The sequence below is a fragment of the Oncorhynchus keta genome, chromosome 27, assembly GCF_023373465.1.
Source record: "Oncorhynchus keta strain PuntledgeMale-10-30-2019 chromosome 27, Oket_V2, whole genome shotgun sequence".
Lineage (NCBI taxonomy): Eukaryota > Metazoa > Chordata > Actinopteri > Salmoniformes > Salmonidae > Oncorhynchus > Oncorhynchus keta.
Genome location: NC_068447.1, coordinates 17,296,453 through 17,318,831, shown reverse-complemented (window position 1 = coordinate 17,318,831; position 22,379 = coordinate 17,296,453). Strand labels below are relative to the sequence as shown.

Here is a 22,379-nt window from a genome sequence, read left to right as displayed (position 1 = left end):
AAGGCTTTTAAAATATCCACACGTGTGAATCATAGCATTAATCAAGTGTGCAAACTATGTGCAATATGGTTTAGATGAGAATTGCTATCCTTATTTTGTTAGTCTATATACTATGGTACTTACGGTATGCTTGTGGGTCTGTGTTTATGTGCAAGTGTTCGTGCGTGTGTCTGTGTATTTTAACCCTGCTAGGTCATACAATGTGTCAGCTGCTCAAAAACCCATACTTATTTTTCCCCCCACAAGATTTAAAACTGGGACGTTCTTGGAGAGGCTGTTGTTTCTGTGTGTATTCCTGTACTGTCTTCCCCATTGCCCACCCATTTGTCTTTCACACCCATGTGACCCTGCCCCCTTCCCCCAGTCCTCATCCCAACCCCCACCCAAACTACACTGTCCCCCAAGTACTCACCCCAGCCAAGCTACCCTGCCCCCCCCAGTCCTCCCCCCCCCCCAGCCAAGCTACCCCCCCCCCCTCTTCCTTTCCCTCCAGTCCTCACACCGACCAACCAGTCCTTCAGGTGTAAATGACGAGACGAGATTCAGGTTGTCAACCTGAGTGTTTATTGTTGTTGTTGTTGTTGTTGTTGTTGTGTGGTACCTGCGTTTTTCTGAATGGATGTTGTATTAACCCATCCGTTGGTGGTTGCATAGGTCTTCACTGTCTATGGACTTGACTGTCTATGGTCTTCACTGTCTATGGACTTGACTGTCTATGGTCTTCACTGTCTATGGACTTGACTGTCTATGGTCTTCACTGTCTATGGACTTCACTGTCTATGGTCTTCACTGTCTATGGACTTGACTGTCTATGGACTTGACTGTCTATGGACTTGACTGTCTATGGTCTTCACTGTCTATGGACTTGACTGTCTATGGTCTTCACTGTCTATGGACTTGACTGTCTATGGACTTGACTGTCTATGGACTTGACTGTCTATGGTCTTGACTGTCTATGGACTTGACTGTCCACTCAGGGATGGAACAATTCAGTACATCACAAAAACCATGCAGAAATAGTGAAAGGCACGATCACCATAGATATCAGATACACCAATCTTTTTTATATGTCTATAAATAGTTGTTTTGACGGGGGAGGGGTGTACTCATTGAGATGGTACGTGGGTGAACCCCAAAGTATCTTAAAGCTGCCATCATTTTAGGGCGCAGAGCAGAACAAAAATAATCCACACACAATCAACCCCCTTTCTTTTAAAACATTAACATACCAGGTGAACAACTGTTCTAATAACTAAACGGGGAAAAATACAAGCATATTTTTTTTTGTTGATACATTTCATTTCAGATTTTTTTTTCAATCTATCTGCTTACTCCATCCTCTGTCACATCCCCTCTTTCTTCCTCCCTCCCTCCCCCACAACTCTCACATCACACTAGACACACGTGCACCTGGTGGCCCCACCCTCTCTCTGGGATTGGCGGGTTGCCACCCTAAACTCACACCTTTCATTAGTCCCACACTACATACTCAGAAAACAACAACTTGGAGATAACATGGACGTAAAGGTGAGAAGGTGATGGAAAGAAGGAAAAGAACAACAAGAAAAAGAGAAAAACAGTCTCGCAGTGAGGACCAACAAGGCCTTGTTAGAGGTGGTGAGTTACACACACACACACACACACACAGCTATGGTCTCTCATGTATAGGCCCCCTCCCCTCTCTCTTTGTAAAATGTCTTCATCATGTGAGTAAGAAGTGTGACCACAGAGATACTGTAGTATAAGGTTCAGAAAACCCTAGGGGTTAAGGAAGTATGGAGACCAGATCTGTGTGTATCTGTGTGTCTGAGTGAGTAGTTACTGCAATCCACACACTGCGTCATTCATAGGATCAAACAGAGTTACATACAGTCATCATTTAAAACAGCAACAGAAAATAAATATACATAATATTAATAATTATATCATATTAGTAGATAATTCAAATAAAATATAGTAATTTACAAGACGGTTGGCGATACGTTGAGTGGAACATGGTGGTTTGTGATTGAAGGGACAAATAAATGTTTCTAGTTCAGAACATTCTAAACAATAAGAACAATTTCTCACCTCACTCTCACTGTATCTAGAGAACAATTCCACTGCTCCCACAAATACATCTTTATACTTTGAAATATGTGTTGTGTTATGATGATGCCAGCATGAAATGATCCTGTCGTTACAAGTTATTACACTTTTATCCCCCTAGAGGGCAGTGTCTAATTGGAACGTTAACACATCGAAACCAAAATCTCCAATAGGGTACATCTCAATTGGTCACATCTCAGTGTAGATTAAGGAAAGGATAAGTGGATAGGATGCCACTTTAGATCATTGAGATGCATCCTTACTGTCCTATTCAGGAAAGAGGCAGGGACAGTCTTGTCCTCAGTCAAGATGGTAGCTACTTTAAGGACTCTAATCCTGAGTCGCTTTGACACCTAACGGCAAGGAGCATTACAACCTGTATTCTAATATGTACAAGAAAAATAATTGATCATTATTAGTCTTTTGAAGTATTTTTTTTAACACACATCCTCTCACACTCGCACAGACCTTTGATGGTTTGATACAAAACAAAAAGAAAAAGTAAACATCCCAAAGGAGAATAAAAGACATCACACAGCTAAAACTTTGACTCACCAAAATGTATGACAGTGCAAACTTACATCCATGTCTCAAATCATTTACAAACTTTAGTATATAGTCATATACACTTCAGCACCATAGTTTACTATTGTAGTTGAATACATCTCAGTAAGCTAGATCTTAAGGTGGGGCACACTGTTACGGCTGGATGTGCTATTAGGAGGCCAGGGAGTGGGTGTAGAAGGTAAAGGGACACTCATAACTAATTCTCTGTCCTTGAGCTAGTCTTTACTAGCAACACTGAGCAGTATCAGCCCGGTGGACATCGTGTGTGTGTGTGTGTGTGTGTGTGTGTGTGTGTGTGTGTGTGTGTGTGTGTGTGTGTGTGTGTGTGTGTGTGTGTGTGTGTGTGTGTGTGTGTGTGTGTGTGTGTGTGTGTGTGTGTGTGTGTGTGTGTGTGTGTGTGTGTGTGTGTGTGTGTGTGTTCACCCCGAGTCTCCTACCATGATTACCCTGTTGTCACTGAATGACATGAAGTGAAAAGGGATTGGTCGATGTTATCTATTTCCCTGTTTGTCTTTTCATGGGTAAGGTTGTCACTTGATTAATATTTAGTTAGGGGGGAGGTGTCTTAATGCAGAAGCATCACAGCACAATAACATCAGTTGGAGCCCAATGTGTGTGCTGAGCAAATGTATATAGATTTTTTTCTCTTTTTTTTATACTGTTCTCCTCAAAGTGTGAATCTTTCACAGTCATTCTGTCAAACTGGGCCAAGTTTTTAGGTTGTCAGCTATGTGGATGAAACGATGTGCTCTCATTATGGGGCTGCAGGGAACAGGCTTTTCCTGCCACAGACATCATTCAGAGAGCATTGGTTAGGCCTACCTTCTACACAACTTTAATAACAGTAGCAGACAAACAAACAAACCAAAATAAATAGTTGCCATCCATACCGCCTTGCACCTACTTTAGCCTGTCATACCTTGTAACCTACAGGCAACCCTTGGCTCGTTTCCCTACATATATCATTATGGTACGTCCCAACAAAGTAATTTGCACAGTTAACTATGCACAGTCATTGAAGCTAGCTATACTAGACTTCTTATGACCAGACAGCTCTGAATTACTTTCATGATCGTGTTGTAGTTGTTGAACAAAAACGTTTAGGAAATGAGGGAATCAGCTTCCTGCTTTGCAAGTCTGCCTGACTTGAGATAAGAGTGCCTGTTTGTTTCTGCATTGGCAAACTTGTCTTAGTCACAGATGGCAAGCCAAATATGTAAAAGTAGCCAATTAGGCATTCTAAAAATGAACTATTGGTTGCCCAGAAAGGGACACTACACAGTCAACTACATCTACTCTGGTTCCTCTGTCATCCTACCTAAACTCTCCAATTCATCGTTTTTGACTTCTTTTTACTCTTTAGTCTGTTTTCGTCTTTCTCTCTTTCACCTTCCTCTACCTGCTTCCATCCCTCACATTGGGACAAGAGGACAAACACCTCTTCTGGTTTTTCTCCTCTCTCACTGTAATGTACACGGTATACTCTTCCTTTTTGCGAACAGATTTCTTTATTAAAAAATGTTTCGTAACTCAAACACGGAAAATAAAGGACAAGATGAGGAGTTTTTCCTGTGGGCAGCCTTTCCCTGTCTTCATTTATAACCAGCTACGTAGATACTCAACGGCTAAAATGATTACATGTCCACAGGTGTGCTATCTAATAAAGATTCCCTATAAAAGCTTGTTCCCGCAGAAAGAGAGTGAGCATCTTTCATTTCTCCTCCTTTGCCTGCCTGTCCCCCAACCTGATTAAAAGCATTAGGACGGCTGCAAAGGAGAGAGGGCCATGTATTCCATGACAGTAAATAGGTGGACTTCCACTAGGAAGAGACAGAGGAGATGAGTGTTTTAACTGAAATGGAGAGAGTAGATGGAACTTTTTATAGTTTCACACACATATTAGTTGCTAAGTAATATTTTTTTGCAAGTTTTTCAAAAATGTTTATATGTGACAGCTAACAACAATAGACTTAAGTTATTAGAGGGCTTGGTTGGGGTTTAGAGCCTAACATGGCACAGTAGCCTACGTAAATCAATTAGTGTGTGTGTGTGTGTGTGTGTGTGTGTGTGTGTGTGTGTGTGTGTGTGTGGGAGAGTGATTTCGTGAAAGAGAGCGTGTCTATGGGCTGTGTGTGCATGTGTAAATGATGCGTGTACGTTGTGTGCATGTGTATTTACATATTTGTCTACATTTGTCTACATATGTTTGTGTGTCCATATAAATCTACCTGTATGTATGTAAGGGGGAGTATAACCACTAATGCCCTCAGAGTAAATGGCTCCCCCTGGGAGCTCAGTGGCAGATGTTACGCCGGCAGGGCTGGTGCAGGTAGGTGTTTCTAGCGTGGGCTGCGTGGCAGGGAACCTGCTCCCTAGTGCGGTTCTGGCGCTGGATGCGGTTGCGTCCAAGGTGGCGCCTCTCAGTGCGGGCCTTGCCCCTCTGAACCCTGGCCACCTGGGTCACCTTGGCCAGGGTACCAGCCTGGGCAGCGGCTCCTCGGGTCACCCTGGTGGGCATGGTATTATGGACGGCAGAGGTAGCGGCTGGTTCTGCCATCCTGCTAGAGGAGGGGAGGAATAGGAGGAAGTTGGGTATAGAACATTAGTCAAGCAGTTATGTAGCTCTCTCATAGAATGGTGGCTATGTGCCAGATCTATTACATGGTGACAAAGATATAATAAGGTGTTAGTCGGTCGGTCCTCACCTCGTGCTGCCTGTCAGGCTGGTGATGCTCTCCTCCCCGACGATGGACAGGTTGCCGTTGGAGATCATGGACAGGTTGCTAGGGGAGACGTAGACGGACATGCTGGGGTGTTCTATAAGCAGATCCTCCATGGGGCTGGTCTCAGCCGTGGCTCCCTCTGCAGTGAAACAGGGGGGAGGGGTAACGAACCAGCTCTCGTCCATGCAGCCTCTCTCCGACCCACTACTGCCAGGGGACACAGATGGGGTGGAGAGCCTGGCCCGCCTTTTTAGGGATATGGGCGTAACGATGCCCGTGGCTAACGGGCTAGCAGAAGGGAGAGTGGAGAGGGGGTCTGATGGCGCCACTGTTGCCGCTCGTGAACAAGCTTTGTGTGTTCTGCGGCGATTCTGATATTGGGGGGGAGGGGTTGGAGATGGGACGGGGCACTCAGTTCTGGTGGGTGTGTCTGGGTGATTTGATTGGTTGTTTTGTGCATGCGCCTGTGCTATCGATGGCGCCTCTATCCCTCCCTCTACTAGCATCGCACAATCAGCTTCCCCTGAGAACAGAGTAAAGGAGGGACCATGGAGGAGTTGGCCAATTGAGGTAGGGTGTATGTTTAGGGTGGTGTAGGTTAGGGGGAAAGGTGAAGGCAAAGAGGAAGAAGCCATGCAGGTTGTGGGGTCATTAAAAGGGGAGCACATGCACACACACACACACACGCACGCACACACACACACACACACACACACACACACACACGCACACACACACACCAGTGTGAGAAATGTCAGGATATTTAAATAAAATTGGAGAGGGGGGAGAAGAAAGGGTAAAGAAACACAAAACATAAAAATAGGAATAATATAATTAGTTACTTCGACCCTCTAACCGCTTGGTCATGTCAGTGACAGTATTGTGGTACTGACTGTTTTGTGATGTGTTTCATTGGGGCTTATATATTTAGTTTGAGATGTGGCCTCTAAACTATTCAGATTCCCTTTTATGGAGATTTTAAACAATATATTAGCCCCCACACCCCCATCACTATATGGCCACACTAGAGAGGACTGAAGTGCTGACCACAAATCACCAAAACCTTTGACCTTAGAAAACGAACAGCTGATGTACATGCTCAACAGTACCGTCAATATCCTCACTTCTGTCCATTCTGGCATGGCCATATAGTGACTACCATTTCCCTCTCCACTTCCAAGCCCTTCAAACTATCCCTAAGGGAGGACTCACCGGGCAGGTTGACCAGCATCCATCCTTCCTCATCAGCGTCGGTCACACAGGGGTTGGGCCCCTTGATCTCTGCGGCCACCTCCTCCACCTCTCCGAAGAACAGGCTGCTCAGAGCTTGGAACATGGCTAGGCCGGTTGGTCGGGTACACGTCAATGGGTAAAAAGTCAAGGGTCAGGGATTGCAGAAGTCAGGTTCTGTGTATAGTTGTAGTTCTCAAGGTATAGCTAGCTGCCTTTGTGTGTTTTTGCTACTTATTAAGTATTTTTGTTTCTCTTATTTAGTTAGTTATTTCTCTTTTCGCTTTGTCAAACAGTTGCCAGGTCAGGAAAGTGAGCACGGGTTTCTTGGCCTCTCTTTGCTTCAACCCTTTTCTTGTCTTGATCTCGTAGGTTGATTTTCTTACAGGACTCGACAGGCTTCCTTAGTGCAAATGTAAGGTTTTACTTGGTATCGCTGCAAAGGCCTGTGGGGAGACAAAATTAAGACAGGAGAGACTATTAATAACAGCAAGAAAATATTTAGATTACAAATCCAAAGACAATGGGAACAAGTGGAGAGGAACATTAGAAAGCAGCGTTGCGAATCACAAATTAGTAAAAAGCGAGATGAAGGAGATATGGCCAAAAATGGTCGACTTGACTATTTCAGCAACAGCCGTTGCTGACAGGTGCATACAATTGAGCACACCACCATGCAATCTCCATAGACAAACACTGGCAGTAGAATGGCCCCTACTGAAGAGCTTAGTGACTTTCAACGTGGCATCTTTCCAAGTCAGTTTGTCAAATTTCTGCCCTGTTAGAGCTGCCCCCGTCAATTGTAAGTGCTGTTATTGTGAAGTGGAAATGTCTAGGAGCAACAAAAGTTCATCTGTGAAGTGGTAGGCCACACAAGCTCACAGAACGGAACCGCTGAGTGCTGAAGCGCGTAGTGCGTAAAAATTGTCTGTTCTCGGTTGCAACACTCAATGCCGAGTTCCAAACTGCCTCTGGAAGCAACGTCAGCACAAGAACTGTTCGTCGGGAGCATCAGAAATGGGTTTCCATGGCCAAGCAGCATCACACACGCCTAAGATCACCATGCGCAATGCCAAGCATCGGCTGGAGTGGTGCAAAGCTTGCCTCCATTGGACTCTGGACTATGGAACAGTGGAGTGATGAATCACGCTTCACCATCTGGCAGTCCGACGGACGAATCTGGGTTTGGCGGATGCCAGGAAAACACTACCTGTCCGAATGCATAGTGCCAACTGTAAAGTTTGGTGGAGGAGGAATAATGGTCTGGGGCTGTTTTTCTTGGTACGGGCTAGGGCTCTTAGTTCCAGTGAAGGGAAATCTTAACACTACAGCATTCAATGGCATTCTAGACGATTCTGTGCTTCCAATTTTGTGGCAACAATTTGGGGAGGGCCCCTTCCTGTTTCAGCATGACAATGGCCCCGTGTACAAAGCGAGGTCCACACAGAAATAGTTTGTCAAGATCGGTGTGGAAGAACTTGACTGGCCTGCACAGACTCCTGACCTCAACCCCATCGAACACCTTTTGAATGAATTGGAATGCCAACTGCGAGCAAGGCCTAATCGCCTAACATCAGTGATCGACCTCACTAATGTTCTTGTGGTTGAATGAAAGCATGTCCCTGCAGCAATGTTCCATCATCTAGTGGAAAGCCTTCCAGGAAGAGTGGAGGCAGTTGTAGCAGCAAAGGGGGGACCATATTAATACCCATGATTGTGGAATGAGATGTTCGACAAGCAGGTTTCCACGTACTTTTGGCCATGAAGTGTATGTGGCGAAATCACGTGAGCAGAACTGAACAAAAAGAGCCTTTCTGTTCTAGGGCTACTTTAATCATGTTGGTCAAGGAACCATTTATGAGGAGAAGATTAGAAAGTGTGATAGGTTGGCTGCATCTCAACATTCTCACATGTTTTCTTCACCTCATCCTCATCTCCTTCCCTTCACCCGCACTCATCTGAAAGAAATTGACCAGTAAACTGAAAGCAAATGCACAGTAGGCATCCACTTATAATGCTTTCACCTGTTCTGTGTCCTCAGATCAGTGCATATGAAGGGAAGGAGATGAGGAAGGCACTAGAGTATTGAGATGCAGTTATCTCTGTCTACGTCTGAGGTAGACAGAGGGAGAAGGTTTGTCTGGGTCATACTGGCTGACTGGAGACAGTAACCGTTTTACGGTTCTGTTTCAGCTGGTCAATTTGTCTTCAATCTACTAGCAAATTATGCAGTAACAACAGTGCGCACATTGTGGGGCTTACTGTCCTTCAAAGAATTCAACTAAATTCAAGTTGGAACATGTGGCGCTATTGGGTAATTTTAATGTAATTCCGAAATGAATAACAAGTAAATAACTTAATAAGCGCAACAAATAGTAAACAATCACAATAGTATTTTCTCAATAGGATCATAAAATGTATGCATGCAGTTAGAATCGGTCAGACAACTCAGACACAAATGCAAACAGATAAATTGCTTCTTTCAGATGAGTTCTTTGAATTGGGTTGTAATGAAGGAAATTTGATTAAGGGAAGGGAAGCTATTGCAGACTAAGGAGACGCAGCCAGACTGTTCCTGAGGAACAATGGCGTTACACCCTCCCCCCTGTGCTACTGCTATAGTGAACAACAGAATGGGTTTAGGCCTGATGGACTACCGAGAGAAGACACGAGGGACCCGATTCAGATTAAGGAAAAGTACGCATTTCTTTCTTACACACTTCTCAGTCGTTGGTTTTCAAACTTACCTTATGAAGGTGCATATAACGGTGCTTCCATTGCGCGCGTTGAATACATGTAATTCAGCGCGCCTGTCGTTGTGATTTTGGGTGGCCAGATTACTAGCAAGAATGACAACAAACTGCCATGTGGAGAATCGCAAGTGGCTCGTTTCAGCTTGTTTAATCTTGTTATTGATTGCTAGCTAGCTAGCCAACAACTTCAACTATATATTTGAGAGACAACAAGTGGTCATTGTGCAAATGTATTTATGTTTTCAATAAACATTGGAGAAGAAATACAGTTTACATGTTGTCAACAATCTAAGCCAACCTCATCTGTTTTGCCCGATGGTTGTGAGCGGGTGGTTTTGTTGCTAAACAACCAACCCATCTATCCATCTTCGTCTCCATTTCAGCACCAACTGGTAGATTTAAAAATACTCTGATCTTGTAGATTATTTTGGCACATTTTAGGGTTAGGAAAGTATGCATGAATCATTAAAAAAAGACAGGTTTGGAGAGCCTTTACGCACAAAAAATACAGGGGTTTGATTCACCCTGACAATTGTCACATTCAAGTTCAAACCATGAAATGTTGGAATGTGGAAAAAAGTGTACAATATGTGTTGAAAAGAGTCTACAAATCTACCCCAATTCTCACTAATGAAACTGTATGACAACGATCCAGTCGTCGTGAACCGTGCGCAAGGCTCTAGGTTTAACCTGCTATGTGTGGTCTGAGTTCCATAATGATTAGAATAGGCTACATGTCCCAAATTATTGAACTTTAGCCTAATATGATCCACTAATGCTAGCTAGCGATCCTCAGGAACAATTTGCACGGATGTGACAGAGGAATGAACGGTAAACGGAACGGAATGGTACAAAATGTAAGAAAACGAACAGTGCAAGTGAGAGTTATAAATGTATGTGGGTGTTACTGATGGTGGCTCCAATAGTGGCTAATATTTTACATGATACAAATGGTAAAATAAAGCTAAGAAAATCCCGGCCATAGGCTATGATTAAAACATTCTAAAGTGCATACATACAGTTGAAGTCGGAAGTTTACATGCACCTTAGCCAAATACATTTAAACTCAGTTTTTCACAATTTCTGTCATTTAATCCTAATACAAATGATCTCTCTTAGGTCAGATAGGATCAGCACTTTATTTTAAGAATGTCAAATATCAGAATAATAGTAGAGATAATGATTTATTTCAGATTGTATTTCTTTCATCACATTCCCAGTGGGTCAGAAGTGTACACACTCAATTAGTATTTGGTAGCATTGCCTTTAAATTGTTTAACTTGGGTCAAACGTTTCGAGTAGCCTTCCACAAGCTTCCCACAATCAGTTGGGTGAATTTTGGTCCATTCCTCCTGACAGAGGTGGTGTAACTGAGTCAGGTTTGTAGACCTCCTTGCTCGCACACGCTTTTTCAGTTCTGCCCACAAATCTTCTATATGATTGAGGTCAGGGCTTTGTGTTGGCCACTCCAATACCTTGACTTTGTTGTCCTTAAGTCATTTTGTAACAACTTTGGAAGTATGCTTGGGTCATTGTTCATTTGGAAGGCTAATTTGCGACCAAGCTTTAACTGATGTCTTGAGATGTTTCTTCAATATATCCACATCATTTTCCTTTCCTCATGACGCCATCTATTTTGAGAAGTGCACCAGTCCCTCCTGCAGCAAAGCACCCCCACAACATGATGCTGCCACCCCCATGCTTCACGGTTGGGAGGGTGTTTTTCGGCTTGCAGGCCTCCCCCTTTTTCCTGACCATAACGATGGTCATTATGGCCAAACACTTCTATTTTCCTTTCATCAGACCAGAGGACATTTCTCAAATAAAATACGATCTTTGTCCCCATATGCAGTTCCAAACCGTAGTTTGGATTTTTTTTATGGCGGTTTTGTAGCAGTGGCTTCTTCCTTGCAGAGCGGACTTTCAGGTTATGTCGATATAGGACTTGTTTTACTGTGGATATAGATACTTCTGTACCCGTTTCCTCCAGCATCTTCACAAGGTCCTTTGCTGTTGTTCTGGGATTGATTTGCACTTTTCGCACCAAAGTACGTTCATCTCTAGGAGACAGAACGCATCTCCTTCCTGAGCGTTATGACGGATATGTGGTCCCATGGTGTTTATACTTGCTTACTATTGTTTTTACAGATGAACGTGGTACCTTCAGGCGTTTGGAAAATGCTCCCAAGGATGAACCAGATTTGTGGAGGTCTACAACTTTTTTCTGAGATCTTGGCTAATTTCTTTTGATTTTCCCATGATGTCAAGCAAAGAGGCACTGAGTTTGAAGGTAGGCCTTGAAATACATCCACAGGTACACCTCCAATTGACTCAAATGATGTCAATAAGCCTATCAGAAAGCCATGACATAATTTTCTGGAATTTTCCAAGCTGTTTAAAGGCACAGTCAGCTTTGTGTATGTAAACTTCTGAGCCACTGGTAATGTGATACAATGAATTATAAGTGAAATAATCTGTCTCTAAACAATTGTTGAAAAAATTACTTGTGTCATGCACAAAGTAGATGTCCTAACCAACTTGCCAAAACTATAATTTGTTAACAAGAAATTTGTGGAGTGGTTGAAAAATTAGTTTTAATGACTCCAACCTAAGTGTATGTAAACCTCCAACTTCAACTGTAAATTCGTTAGGTTCAGCCCTACAGAAGCCTATAGCTTGGGTGTCCAACTTTCATCCATGCAAATTATGAGGGCACACAATTCAAATTCAGAACGATGGCACAGCTATTATCAAATCACACAAAAAAGGTCACATGCGTCGAATACAACACCTACCTTACCGTAAAATGCTTACTGACAAGCCCTTAACCAACAGGTGTAGACCTCACCGTAAAATGCTTACTTACAAGTCCTTAACCAACAATGTTGTTTTAAGAATGTAGAGTATTTTTAAAAAAACTAAATACACTATAGTAAAAAATGTAAAAGTTACACAGTAAAATAACAATAACGAGGCTATATACAGGGGCGTACCGGTACCGAGTCAATGTGTGAGGATACAGGTTAGTCGAGGTAATTTGTACATGTAGGTAGGGGTAATGTGACTATGCATAGATAATAAACAGCGAGTAGCAGCAGTGTCAAAACAAAGGAGGGGAGGGGGCATTTGATTAATTGTTCAGCAGTCTTAAGGCTTGGGGGTAGAAGCAGTTAAGGAGCCTTTTGGACCTAGACTTGGCGCTTCGGTACCGCTTGCCGTAGAGAGCAGGCTATGAGTTGGGTGACTGGAGTCTTTGACAATGTTTTGGGCCTTCCTCTGACACCGCCTAGTATAAAGGTCCTGGATGGCAGGAAGCTTGGCCCCAGTGATGTACTGGGCTGTACGCACTACCCTCTGTAGTGCCTTATGGTCGGATGCCGAGCAGTTGTCATACCAGGCAATGATGCAACCAGTCAGGATGCCCTCAATGGTTCAGCTGTAAAACTTTTTGAGGATCTGGGGACCCATGCCTATTCTTTTCAATCTCCTGAGGGGGAAAGGCATTTTCGTGCCCTCTTCAAGGCTGTCTTGGTGTGTTTGTAACCTATTTCACTGTGGGAAAGGGGCAGCAAGACATGTCATGTTGACATGCTTTTCAGTTAGCTTCCATATCACTGGTTTCACATTCGTCTCCAGGGATCAAAAGTAAAAATCACTTAAAACAATTGATGTGTGTATTTACAATCCCCTTCTCCAAACGGATTATGCATTTTCCTAGCTCTTATCCATTCAGAAATTACAGTGCTTGGAGAATGCTGTTATTTCTATATGAAAAAATATGAATGAAAAAAAAAAATTCCACCTGGAACCGGCAGGTTCGCTAGACCCATGCTTAAGTTCAAGGTCAGAATACGCATAGAGAGAAAAGTTCAATTTCCGCACGCTTAACTCGGGTCGTAATCAGGGCCTGGAGTCAGAATAAGCATAGAGAGAAAAGTTCCATTTACGCACGCTTAACTCGGGTCGTAATCAGGGCCTGGAGTCAGAATACGCATAGAGAGAAAAGTTCAATTTACGCACGCTTAACTCGGGTCGTAATCAGGGCCTGGAGTCAGAATACGCATAGAGAGAAAAGTTCAATTTACGCACGCTTAACTCGGGTCGTAATCAGGGCCTGGAGTCAGAATACGCATAGAGAGAAAAGTTCAATTTACGCACGCTTAACTCGGGTCGTAATCAGGGCCTGGAGTCAGAATACGCATAGAGAGAAAAGTTCCATTTACGCACGCTTAACTCGGGTCGCAATCAGGGCCTGGAGTCAGAATACGCATAGAGAGAAAAGTTCCATTTACGCACGCTTAACTCGGGTCGTAATCAGGGCCTGGAGTCAGAATACGCATAGAGAGAAAAGTTCAATTTACACACGCTTAACTCGGGTCGTAATCAGGGCCTGGAGTCTCGGGGGAAGGAGTAACACAAAGACAGTAAAAAAAATAACAAATACAGTATAATATACAAAAAGTTTAGACACTTCATAGGTCATCTGGGGATCGAACCTACATCCCTGATATTGCAAGCCTCATACTCTAACCAACTGAGCCACTGGAGCCTGCACTTTTCTGTCCCTGTATTTAACCATGGAGGGAGATATTGGATATCAGAGAGACATCATTCCTGCAGAGGCTACTGGACGGTATGACGGAACACTGACCCCTCTGATCTGACAGGGTGTACTTTCTAAAATTAGATAATATGGGGGGGGGGGGTTATAAAGAGGAAGGAGGACGAGAGACAAATGAAAAGTGAGAGAGATTAATGTAGGGGGAGAAGAGGAAAGGAGAGAGGTGTAGGAGAGGAATAGAAAGAGATAGCAATTAGGCTCCAGGTATGGATAAAAACAGAGGAGGTCGAGAGAGGGAGAAAGGTGTACAATGAGGTGAGGGAGATAAATGAAAGGAAAGGAGCGCGATGAAGAAGGAGAGGGACATATGTTACGCATGGGTGGAAAGCGACACTTCCTGCTTATTTGGATGGTTGCCATGGTGACAGACACCAGGAGCCGACAGGAAGACCTAGGAGTCTCACGATAAGAAGAGAAACACACACACAGAAATGATCACATTTAACTAGACATTTTGTCAGAAACGATCCTGTCAGGAAAGCAGCCAAGAAGAAAGTAATGCTGCCTTTCTCAAAACAGGGATGTAAACAGACGTCAATTCAAAGTCTATGGTTCAATGTAATGTCAATAAAATGACGTGGAAACAACGTTGATTCAACCAGTGTGATGTGCTTGTAGAGAGGATAAAACAAAGCCTTATTCTATTTCAATAAAAACCTACTGCTAAGAATGTTCATTCTGACTTCTAGCTTCTGTCTTATCATTGCATTATACAGTTTTGTAATGGTTTATCTGTGGCTGCATATGTTTATAAGGCAAATATAAAACGTCATAAGAAGGCTCGTAAAATAAAGCGATAGGCTACCAATGAAATGAATGTTGATGGTTTAGGTGGAGATATGAGAGATGTTGCAGAGGACATAGGAGTCTGTTGATCAGCTCCCTTCTTGACTGTTTTTCATGCATTCCTTATGGCTTACTGAAGTCACAGGATGATGCGAGATAAAACATTTATTCAAAAAATGTATTTACGTGAGTTTACCCACTTTGAATCTTTCTAAGAATATTAAACTGTCCCAGGGCCACTTTTTTTGTGAGTTCCCAAGTCATAAACACACACAAACACATTTCCTTTGAAGGATCTGTGTCAAGCACCATTCAGTCTCCTTGATAAGCAAATGCTGTGATGCTAATTCAGTATTATCTGCCTGGTGTATAAATATACCATTCTGTCTACTGGGACAGACAGACGACACCAGGGATAAGAACAGCACTGGAACATATTGGAAACATCATTAAACAGCCAGCAGTGGTCTCTCATGCCTCAGGTGGTCCATATAAGGACTGATGTTTGGGGGAAACAGGAAAAAAATACATTGGAAATTTATCCAAGGAAAATGTTGAGAGATTTCCCATATTTTTGCCCTGTATAAACTAAGGGGGAAATATGATAGACCAACACAAGGCATTTAGCTTCTGGATGACATCACAATGTTTACTGTACCTGTTAAATTATTACTTGTGGTTATAAAGATTTCATTGTGACAGCACTGGTGACTGGTTTAATTCATTCTAAAAGGAAACATAACCTTACAGTAAATGGTGTAGAATGGCGATTGAACCCACGTGCAAAAAATATGTTATTCAAAACTAATGGCATATGGTATGGTAGTTACAGCCCTGCCAGGTACCTTGAGTTAATCATTTATTCTACATAGCCAAAATGTTCAAATGTCTTTTTACTGTTGTTTTATTTCTTTACTTACCTACACACACACACACACACACACATACTTTGTTTCCCCCTTCTCTGCACTATTGGTTAGAGCCTGTAAGTAAGCATTTCACTGTAAGGTCTGTTGTATTCGGCGCACGGGACAAATAAACTTTGATTTGATATAATAATACGTGTTAAATCAGTCTACAAATGCATATTACTTTTATGCTTTTTGTGTTTTTCACCCTGATCCACTGGTTATAAACCAGTATAAGTTCATAGCAAATAGGTAAAGACCAGATATAGACAATTATATATTTCATTTTTTCTTCCTAATTCTACAAAACAAAAGCGCTCTGTTGCTCTGCTATTCCCAGATGCGCTCATAATTTCTCTGCTCATGGCAGTCAGAAGGCCGTTTAAACAGAGGGAGGAGCTGAGGGAGATGGGCGTCGCGTCGCGAAAACAACATAAATACCTCCTTTGCGCTTGCATGACGAAGGACTCTTACGTCACTGATGCTGCTGGTTCAGCCGACTTCGGTCGAGGAAAAGGAAAGAAGAACAGCGGCGAATAGAAAAGGAACAATCTGGTGCCGTCAAATAATTATGTATGTATTTCAACTGCAATTGTTCGGATGCAAAAGAAAGAATAAACCCCAAGCATTGTTAATAAATAAAGGAATGATTCAACATCTTTAACTGCTTTGTTTCGAGTTAAACAACCCCATTGACAGATGCCGATAAGAGAGAGAGAAAAAGAAAGAAAAACATTTGTTTTATTCTTTTATGGGTCCGACAGCAAGCAGTGTACATTTGATTTAAAGCCAGATATAAATTAATTTGGATTACAAAAACCTTCCCAATGTCACCAACGACGAGAAATAGGGCCCAGAATAAGTCATTGTCGATAGCGGTCAGGTTAAACATGAATTATCCGTGTAAGCTCCGAGTCTGTGACACGGCTATGGATATAGTGGAAGGGTCATGGCAATGACAGATAGGCTCACCAGTATAGGACTGATGCGAAGGAATCAATTATAATATCGAGGTCGTTCAAAATCCATACATAGGCCTACATAAGCACTGAGGAAGAGAGAAAGGCACAATTCAAAAATACCCCCCATCGTCTTCATTCGACACAACACCCCAGCGTTTGGTGAAAAACAAGGACAGGTTTTATGTAAACATAATTTTCATATTCTGAGAGATCATAAACCGGACGTCGAGGTTTCCGTAAAAGCATCAATTTATCGAAGCCATCAAAACGTCATTGACCTATAAACGGATGTCTAGGATGCATAACAGTCGATAATTAATTTCATGCAGAACTAATGTATTTTCCTCGGTGACAGCCACTACTACAATGGATTAATTCCGTCGTAATGTAGATTGTTTTGTTTCGGAATTATTCTGTTTATAACACAACCTAATTCGCATTTTCTTCATCTGCAGTTATGAGATAGGCTATGCATCATCAGAGATAGCTATACAGGCGTCAGTGGCAGAGGTAGCCTGATACCCTGCAAGCTTACACAGTTTGCCTTTCAGAAAGCACAAAAAACAACAGCAAAGTAGATTTAATAGCTTACCTGTATTAGCAATATATTTCAAATTGTAAACGTGATGATCTCACACAAAGTAGAAACGACAATAATTCTTAAAGCATAGCTTTAGGTTGCCTTTTAAGTGAGGTAGTTAAAACACCATAATACAAAATAAAAAAAAGGCTTTCTTCGTAGAAGAAGGGGCTTCGTGTAAAACTTGAATTTACACTTGATGTTCAAAGTATAACATCTGCAGTTTTTTCCCTCTTGCTCGATTTTTTTCCCCTGCAGATTTTCCCTCTGTTATTGCTTCCTCCAGCTGATCCTCGGATCAGAATGTAGAACGTACAAAACAGCTGATTGTGATATCACAATACTTCCAGTGACGCCCATTTCCACGCCCTCAAGAACCGACGGCCAATCGGAATATTACACAAGATCCAAGCCGGGCCTCTTGGTAACACAGTGGGGGTTGGGTATGGTTTTTGCGTAGTCCGACTCAAAACTGTCAACATGCTCTGGTGGAGTAGAATAAAGTTGCCCTTAGAAGCTGATCTAAGGTCAGTGTTTTGTTTCCCCTCCAACTGTTTACGACTGGTGGCGCCCGTGGCAGGGAGGAGAAACTGGTCCTAGAACTATGAATGGCCTATAGAGTGACTGTGTGTAAGGATGGGTGAGACCAATCATGTGATGAAAGCTGTTTGACAGCATAACAGGAAATCCATTGTCACCATTACTAATTACTAAGAGATAGCAGGACAAATAAAATATCTCTCTGGTTATATAAAAAAATCAGATAAAATTGTTTTGACTCTTCTTCTGCCCCCTGAAGATACCAACATTTTTGCATTTAAAACATTGAATTGCAACTAAATTCTTGAACAATCTCTCATGTGTGAAAAACTCTTTACAGTCGGCCTAAATGTCGACCAGCAAGCTTCAGTCCAGCGATGAAACAGGTAAAACAAAATATAACCTTAACCCTAAAATAAAGTTTTCAATCTGCCTTCCTCTCTAGGCCTATATTAATTGAATAACACATGAATAAGAAACGTATGTTCACAAAATAAATGTTATATATGTGTAATGACACAACAGTAATAACTTGATTGTCCAGTGGTAATATTCCATCATATCATTAAGAGTACTGTCTCTTTAAATGTCATAGTCCCCCACTCTCCCCTCCCCCTCCCTATATTTTATTCATTCTTCCTTCAGTGGGAGTGGCTTTGAACGCCACTCGACCCAAACTGGCCAATCAAATGGGTTCAGTCTGAATGCAGCATTTGAGCAGCCAATGGGCAGTGAATGTTTTTGAAAGCCTCAGCTAGTGACTCCAGACTCAGTGATCTGTGCCAGGGACAAGTAATCTCTGTCAGCGCCCACTGCACTCCCCTACTCTACCCTTGCTCCCACTCCTGACAAGTTATGCAAGCTGGTGACCATGGCCCTTGACTGAGTGTTTGTTTTATGTGTGTGTGTTTGCCTATGTACAGTATATGTTGTACCAGACTTTAATTATGTGAACACTATGAGTGTGTTGAGTTTATACATTTGTGCGTAGCCTACATGTACAGTGCTTTCGGAAATTATTCAGACCCCTTGACTTTTTCCTCATTTTGTTACCCTACAACCTTATTCTAAATGTATTTTTTACCCTCTGCAATCTACACAAAATACTCCATAATGATAAAGCGAATCGTTTTTTTTTTTTTTTGTGCAAATGTATTAAAAATTAAAAACAGATATATAGTATTCAGACCCTTTGCTATGAGACTCAAAATTGAGCTCAGGTGCATTCTGTTTCCAAGGTGCTCCAAGGTGCTCAAGGTGCATTCCTTGAGATGTTTCTACAACTTGATTGGAGTCCACCTGAGGTAAATTCAATTGATTGGACATGATTTGGAAAGGCACACACCTGTCTATATAACGTCCCACAGTCGAAAGTGTATGTCAGAGCAAAAACCAAGCCATGAGGTCGAAGGGAATGTCCGTAGAGCTCAGAGACGGGATTGTGTCGAGGCACAGATCTGGGGAAGGGTACCAAAACAATTCTGCAGGATTGAAGGTCTCCAAGAACACAAAGGCCTCCGTCATACTTAAATGAAAGAAGTTTGGAACCACCAAGACTCTTCCTAGAGCTGGCAGCCTGGCCAAACTGAGCAATCGGGGGAGAAGGGCCTTGGTCAGAGAGGTGACAAAAAACCCGATGGTCACTCTGACAGAGCTCTAGAGTGCCTCTGTGGAGATGGGAGAACCTTTCAGAAGGACAACCATTTTGCAGCTCTCCACCAATCAGGCCTTTATGGTAGAGTGGCCACTCCTCTGTAAAAGGCACATGACAGCTTGAAGTTTGCCAAAAGGCACCTAAAGAATCTCAGAACATGAGAAACAAGATTCTCTGGTCTGTTGAAACGAATAACTATTTGGCCAGAATGCCAATTGTCACGTCTGGAGGAAACCTGGCACCATCCCCACGGTGAAGCATGGTGGTGGCAGCAATATGCTGAGGGAGTGTTTTTCAGCGGCAGGGACTGGGAGACTAGTCAGGATCGAGGCAAAGATGAATGGAGCAAAGTACACAGAGATCCTTGATGAAAACCAAGCTCTAGAGGACTCTGGACCTCAGACTGGGGCGAAGGTTCCCCTTCCAACAGGACAATGACCCTAAGCACACAGCCAAGACAATGCAGGTGTGGCTTCAGGACAAGTCTTTGAATGTCCTAGAGTGGCCCAGCCAGAGCTCGGACTTGAACCCAATCAAACATCTCTGGAGAGACCTGAAAATAGCTGTGCAGCGACGCTTCCCATCCAACCTGACAGAGCTTGAGAGGATCTGCAGAGAAGAATGGGAGAAACTCCCTAAATACAGGTGCCAAGCTTGTAAAGCCATACCATCGGGGCTATAACCACTGCCAAAGGTGCTTTTTATCAAAGCACTGAGTAAATGGTCTGAATACTTATGTAAATGTGATCTTTCAGTTATTTTATTTTTTTCTCTCTAAAAAACAATGTAAAAACCCACTTTTGCTTTGTCATTATGGGGTATTGTGTGTAGATTGATGAGCGGGGAAAAACAACACATTTTTAATACATTACAGCCTTATTCTAAAATGTAACAAAATGTGGAATAAGTCAAGGGGTCTGAATACTTTCCGAATGCACTGTAAATCAAATCAATCAGATGTTATTTGTCCCATGCTTGGTAAACAACAGGTGTACACTAACATTGAGCCTGTTCGATTACAGGCTCAAAATGGCCAGAAACAAATACATTTCTTCTAAAACTCATCAGTCTATTCTTGTTCTGAGAAATGAAGGCTATTCCATGCGAGAAATTGTCAAGAAACTGAAGATCTCGTACAACGCTGTGTACTACTCCCTTCACAGAACAGCGCAAACTGTCTCTAAGCAGAATAAAAAGAGGAGTGTGAGGCCCCGGTGCACAACTGCGCAAGAGGACAAGTACATTAGAGTGTCGAGTTTGAGAAACAGACGCCTCACAAGTCCTCAACTGGCAGCTTCATTAAATAGTACCCGCAAAACACCAGTCTCAACGTCAACAGTGAAGAGGCGATTCTGGGATGCTGGTCTTCTAGGCAGACTTGCAAAGAAAAAGAGATATCTCAGACTGGCCAATAAAAAGAAAAGATTAAGATGGGCAAAAGAACACAGACACTGGACAGAGGAACTCTGTCTTGAAGGTCAGCATCCCGGAGTCACCTCTTCACCGGTGACGTTGAGACTGGTGTTTTGCATACCGTATGTGACTTCAACAGGTGTTTAATGATGTGTGCACTTGTCAGAGTCTTGAATGTCCAGTACATTTGTGGTAATGTACAGACCTAGGGCTATGTTTTGTGAAGAACTGAACTGTCTGTTTGTTTAAGCTATGTCTTGTGCTAGTTTTCCTGAATCTACACTTCAATGTGTGTATGCCCTGCGTGCTGTGTTTTGTTGCTTGTTGCAACATGGAGCGAAAGTTTGTTGTTATGTCAGAGAGGATGCCTTTCACAGATGACACCTAACACCATAACATAACCCTCCATATTGGAAGCAGGCCAAGGTTCCTGAGGGTCTGAAATTCTGTTCACACACACACATACATACACGCACATACACATACCTCACACAAACATCCACACAACCCCAATGGGTTTGGGCTTGTCAGTGTTGAGATACACTGTCTTATTGGCTTCCTGTGAGGACCAGAGGTCATATTTACCTGACCAAGAAATGAATACATTGAAGTTTGGACCATCAGGAACCTTTCAGTAAGTTGTTTTGGTTGCTATAGCAAAGGCTTAACAGCAGGCCTACATGTTAGTGTTACTCAGTGCCCACAGGATTAGCCAGTATCTCTTACAGAATCTGAGACAAAGGTTTATTGTTAAGCATGGGTGTAATGGTCAGTAGTCAATCTGGTTTATGAGCAGATATTCACATTCTTCTAGATCAGACAGGACAGGTCAGACAGGACTCAATGTCCTCCACAGAGACTCTGAACTGAATCACTATGATACAAATGTGAGTTAATGTAGAGAGACATAGGGAAAGAGACAGAGAGAGAGAGAGAGAGAGAGAGAGAGAGAGACATAGGGAAAGAGAGAGAGAGAGAGAGAGAGAGAGAGAGAGAGAGAGAGAGAGAGAGAGAGAGAGAGAGAGAGAAACTAAGCTGCACTTCCTAACCTCCTGCCAAATGTATGACCATATTAGAGACACATATTTCCCTCAGATTACACAGACCCACAAAGAATTCGAAAACAAACCCAATTTTGATAAACTCCCATATCTACTGGTTGAAATACCACATTGTGCCATCACAGCAGCAAGATTTGTGACCTGCTGCCACTAGAAAAGGGCAACCAGTGAAGAACAAACACCATTGTAAATACAACCTATGTTTATTCATTTTCCATTTTGTTTATGATCTATTTCATCTGTTTTGACAATGTAAACATATGTTTTCCATGCCAAAAAAGCCCTTAAATTGAATTGAATTGAAATTGAGAAAGAGAGAGTGAGGGAGGGAGGGAGAGTGAGAGACCGAGAGAGAGAGAGCAAAAGGGAGGTATTGAAATAGAGAGAGAGATAGTGAGAGAGAGAGCGAGGCAGAGAGAGTGAGGGAGAGAGAAACACTGACTAGTGTACGTACTGACCAGTGTGCATACTGAGTAGTGTACATACTGACTAG

The 22,379-nt window shown here is 42.6% G+C and overlaps 1 protein-coding gene and 1 long non-coding RNA gene across 5 annotated transcripts; one reads left to right on the top strand and one right to left on the bottom strand.

Annotated features, from left to right (window-relative positions):
• Window positions 1-541: 541 nt before the first annotated feature.
• On the bottom strand, window positions 542-17,538 carry LOC118371136 (tumor protein p53-inducible nuclear protein 2). 4 transcript variants are annotated; one of them, XM_035756469.2, is made up of 4 exons: window positions 17,231-17,538; window positions 6,591-7,054; window positions 5,361-5,901; window positions 542-5,213 (listed from the first exon to the last, which is right to left on the bottom strand). In XM_035756469.2, the coding sequence occupies exons 2-4, from the start codon at window positions 6,712-6,714 to the stop codon at window positions 4,949-4,951; spliced, it is 930 nt and encodes a 309-aa protein (XP_035612362.1). In that variant the 5' UTR covers window positions 6,715-7,054; window positions 17,231-17,538; the 3' UTR covers window positions 542-4,948. The 4 variants fall into 4 exon arrangements, with proteins under 4 accessions (XP_035612362.1, XP_035612360.1, XP_035612363.1 ...); XM_035756467.2 differs by having other exon boundaries at window positions 542-5,216; window positions 17,231-17,537; XM_035756470.2 differs by having other exon boundaries at window positions 542-5,216; window positions 5,361-5,517; window positions 17,231-17,536.
• LOC118371137 (uncharacterized) lies at window positions 9,169-16,335 on the top strand. Its single transcript, XR_004822937.2, has 3 exons — window positions 9,169-9,305; window positions 11,510-11,651; window positions 16,017-16,335. It is a non-coding gene; the product is annotated as an uncharacterized LOC118371137 (long non-coding RNA).
• Window positions 17,539-22,379: the final 4,841 nt, after the last annotated feature.

Excerpts from the sequence above, each read along its gene's own strand:
- LOC118371136 (XM_035756467.2), bottom strand. The coding sequence starts at position 6,714 with ATGTTCCAAGCTCTGAGCAGCCTGTTCTTCGGAGAGGTGGAGGAGGTG. Across the intron at positions 5,902-6,590 it reads GATGCTGGTCAACCTGCCCG|GGGAAGCTGATTGTGCGATG; the intron begins GTGAGTCCTCCC and ends CTCTGTTCTCAG. Across the intron at positions 5,217-5,360 it reads AGCCTGACAGGCAGCACGAG|CAGGATGGCAGAACCAGCCG; the intron begins GTGAGGACCGAC and ends CCCCTCCTCTAG.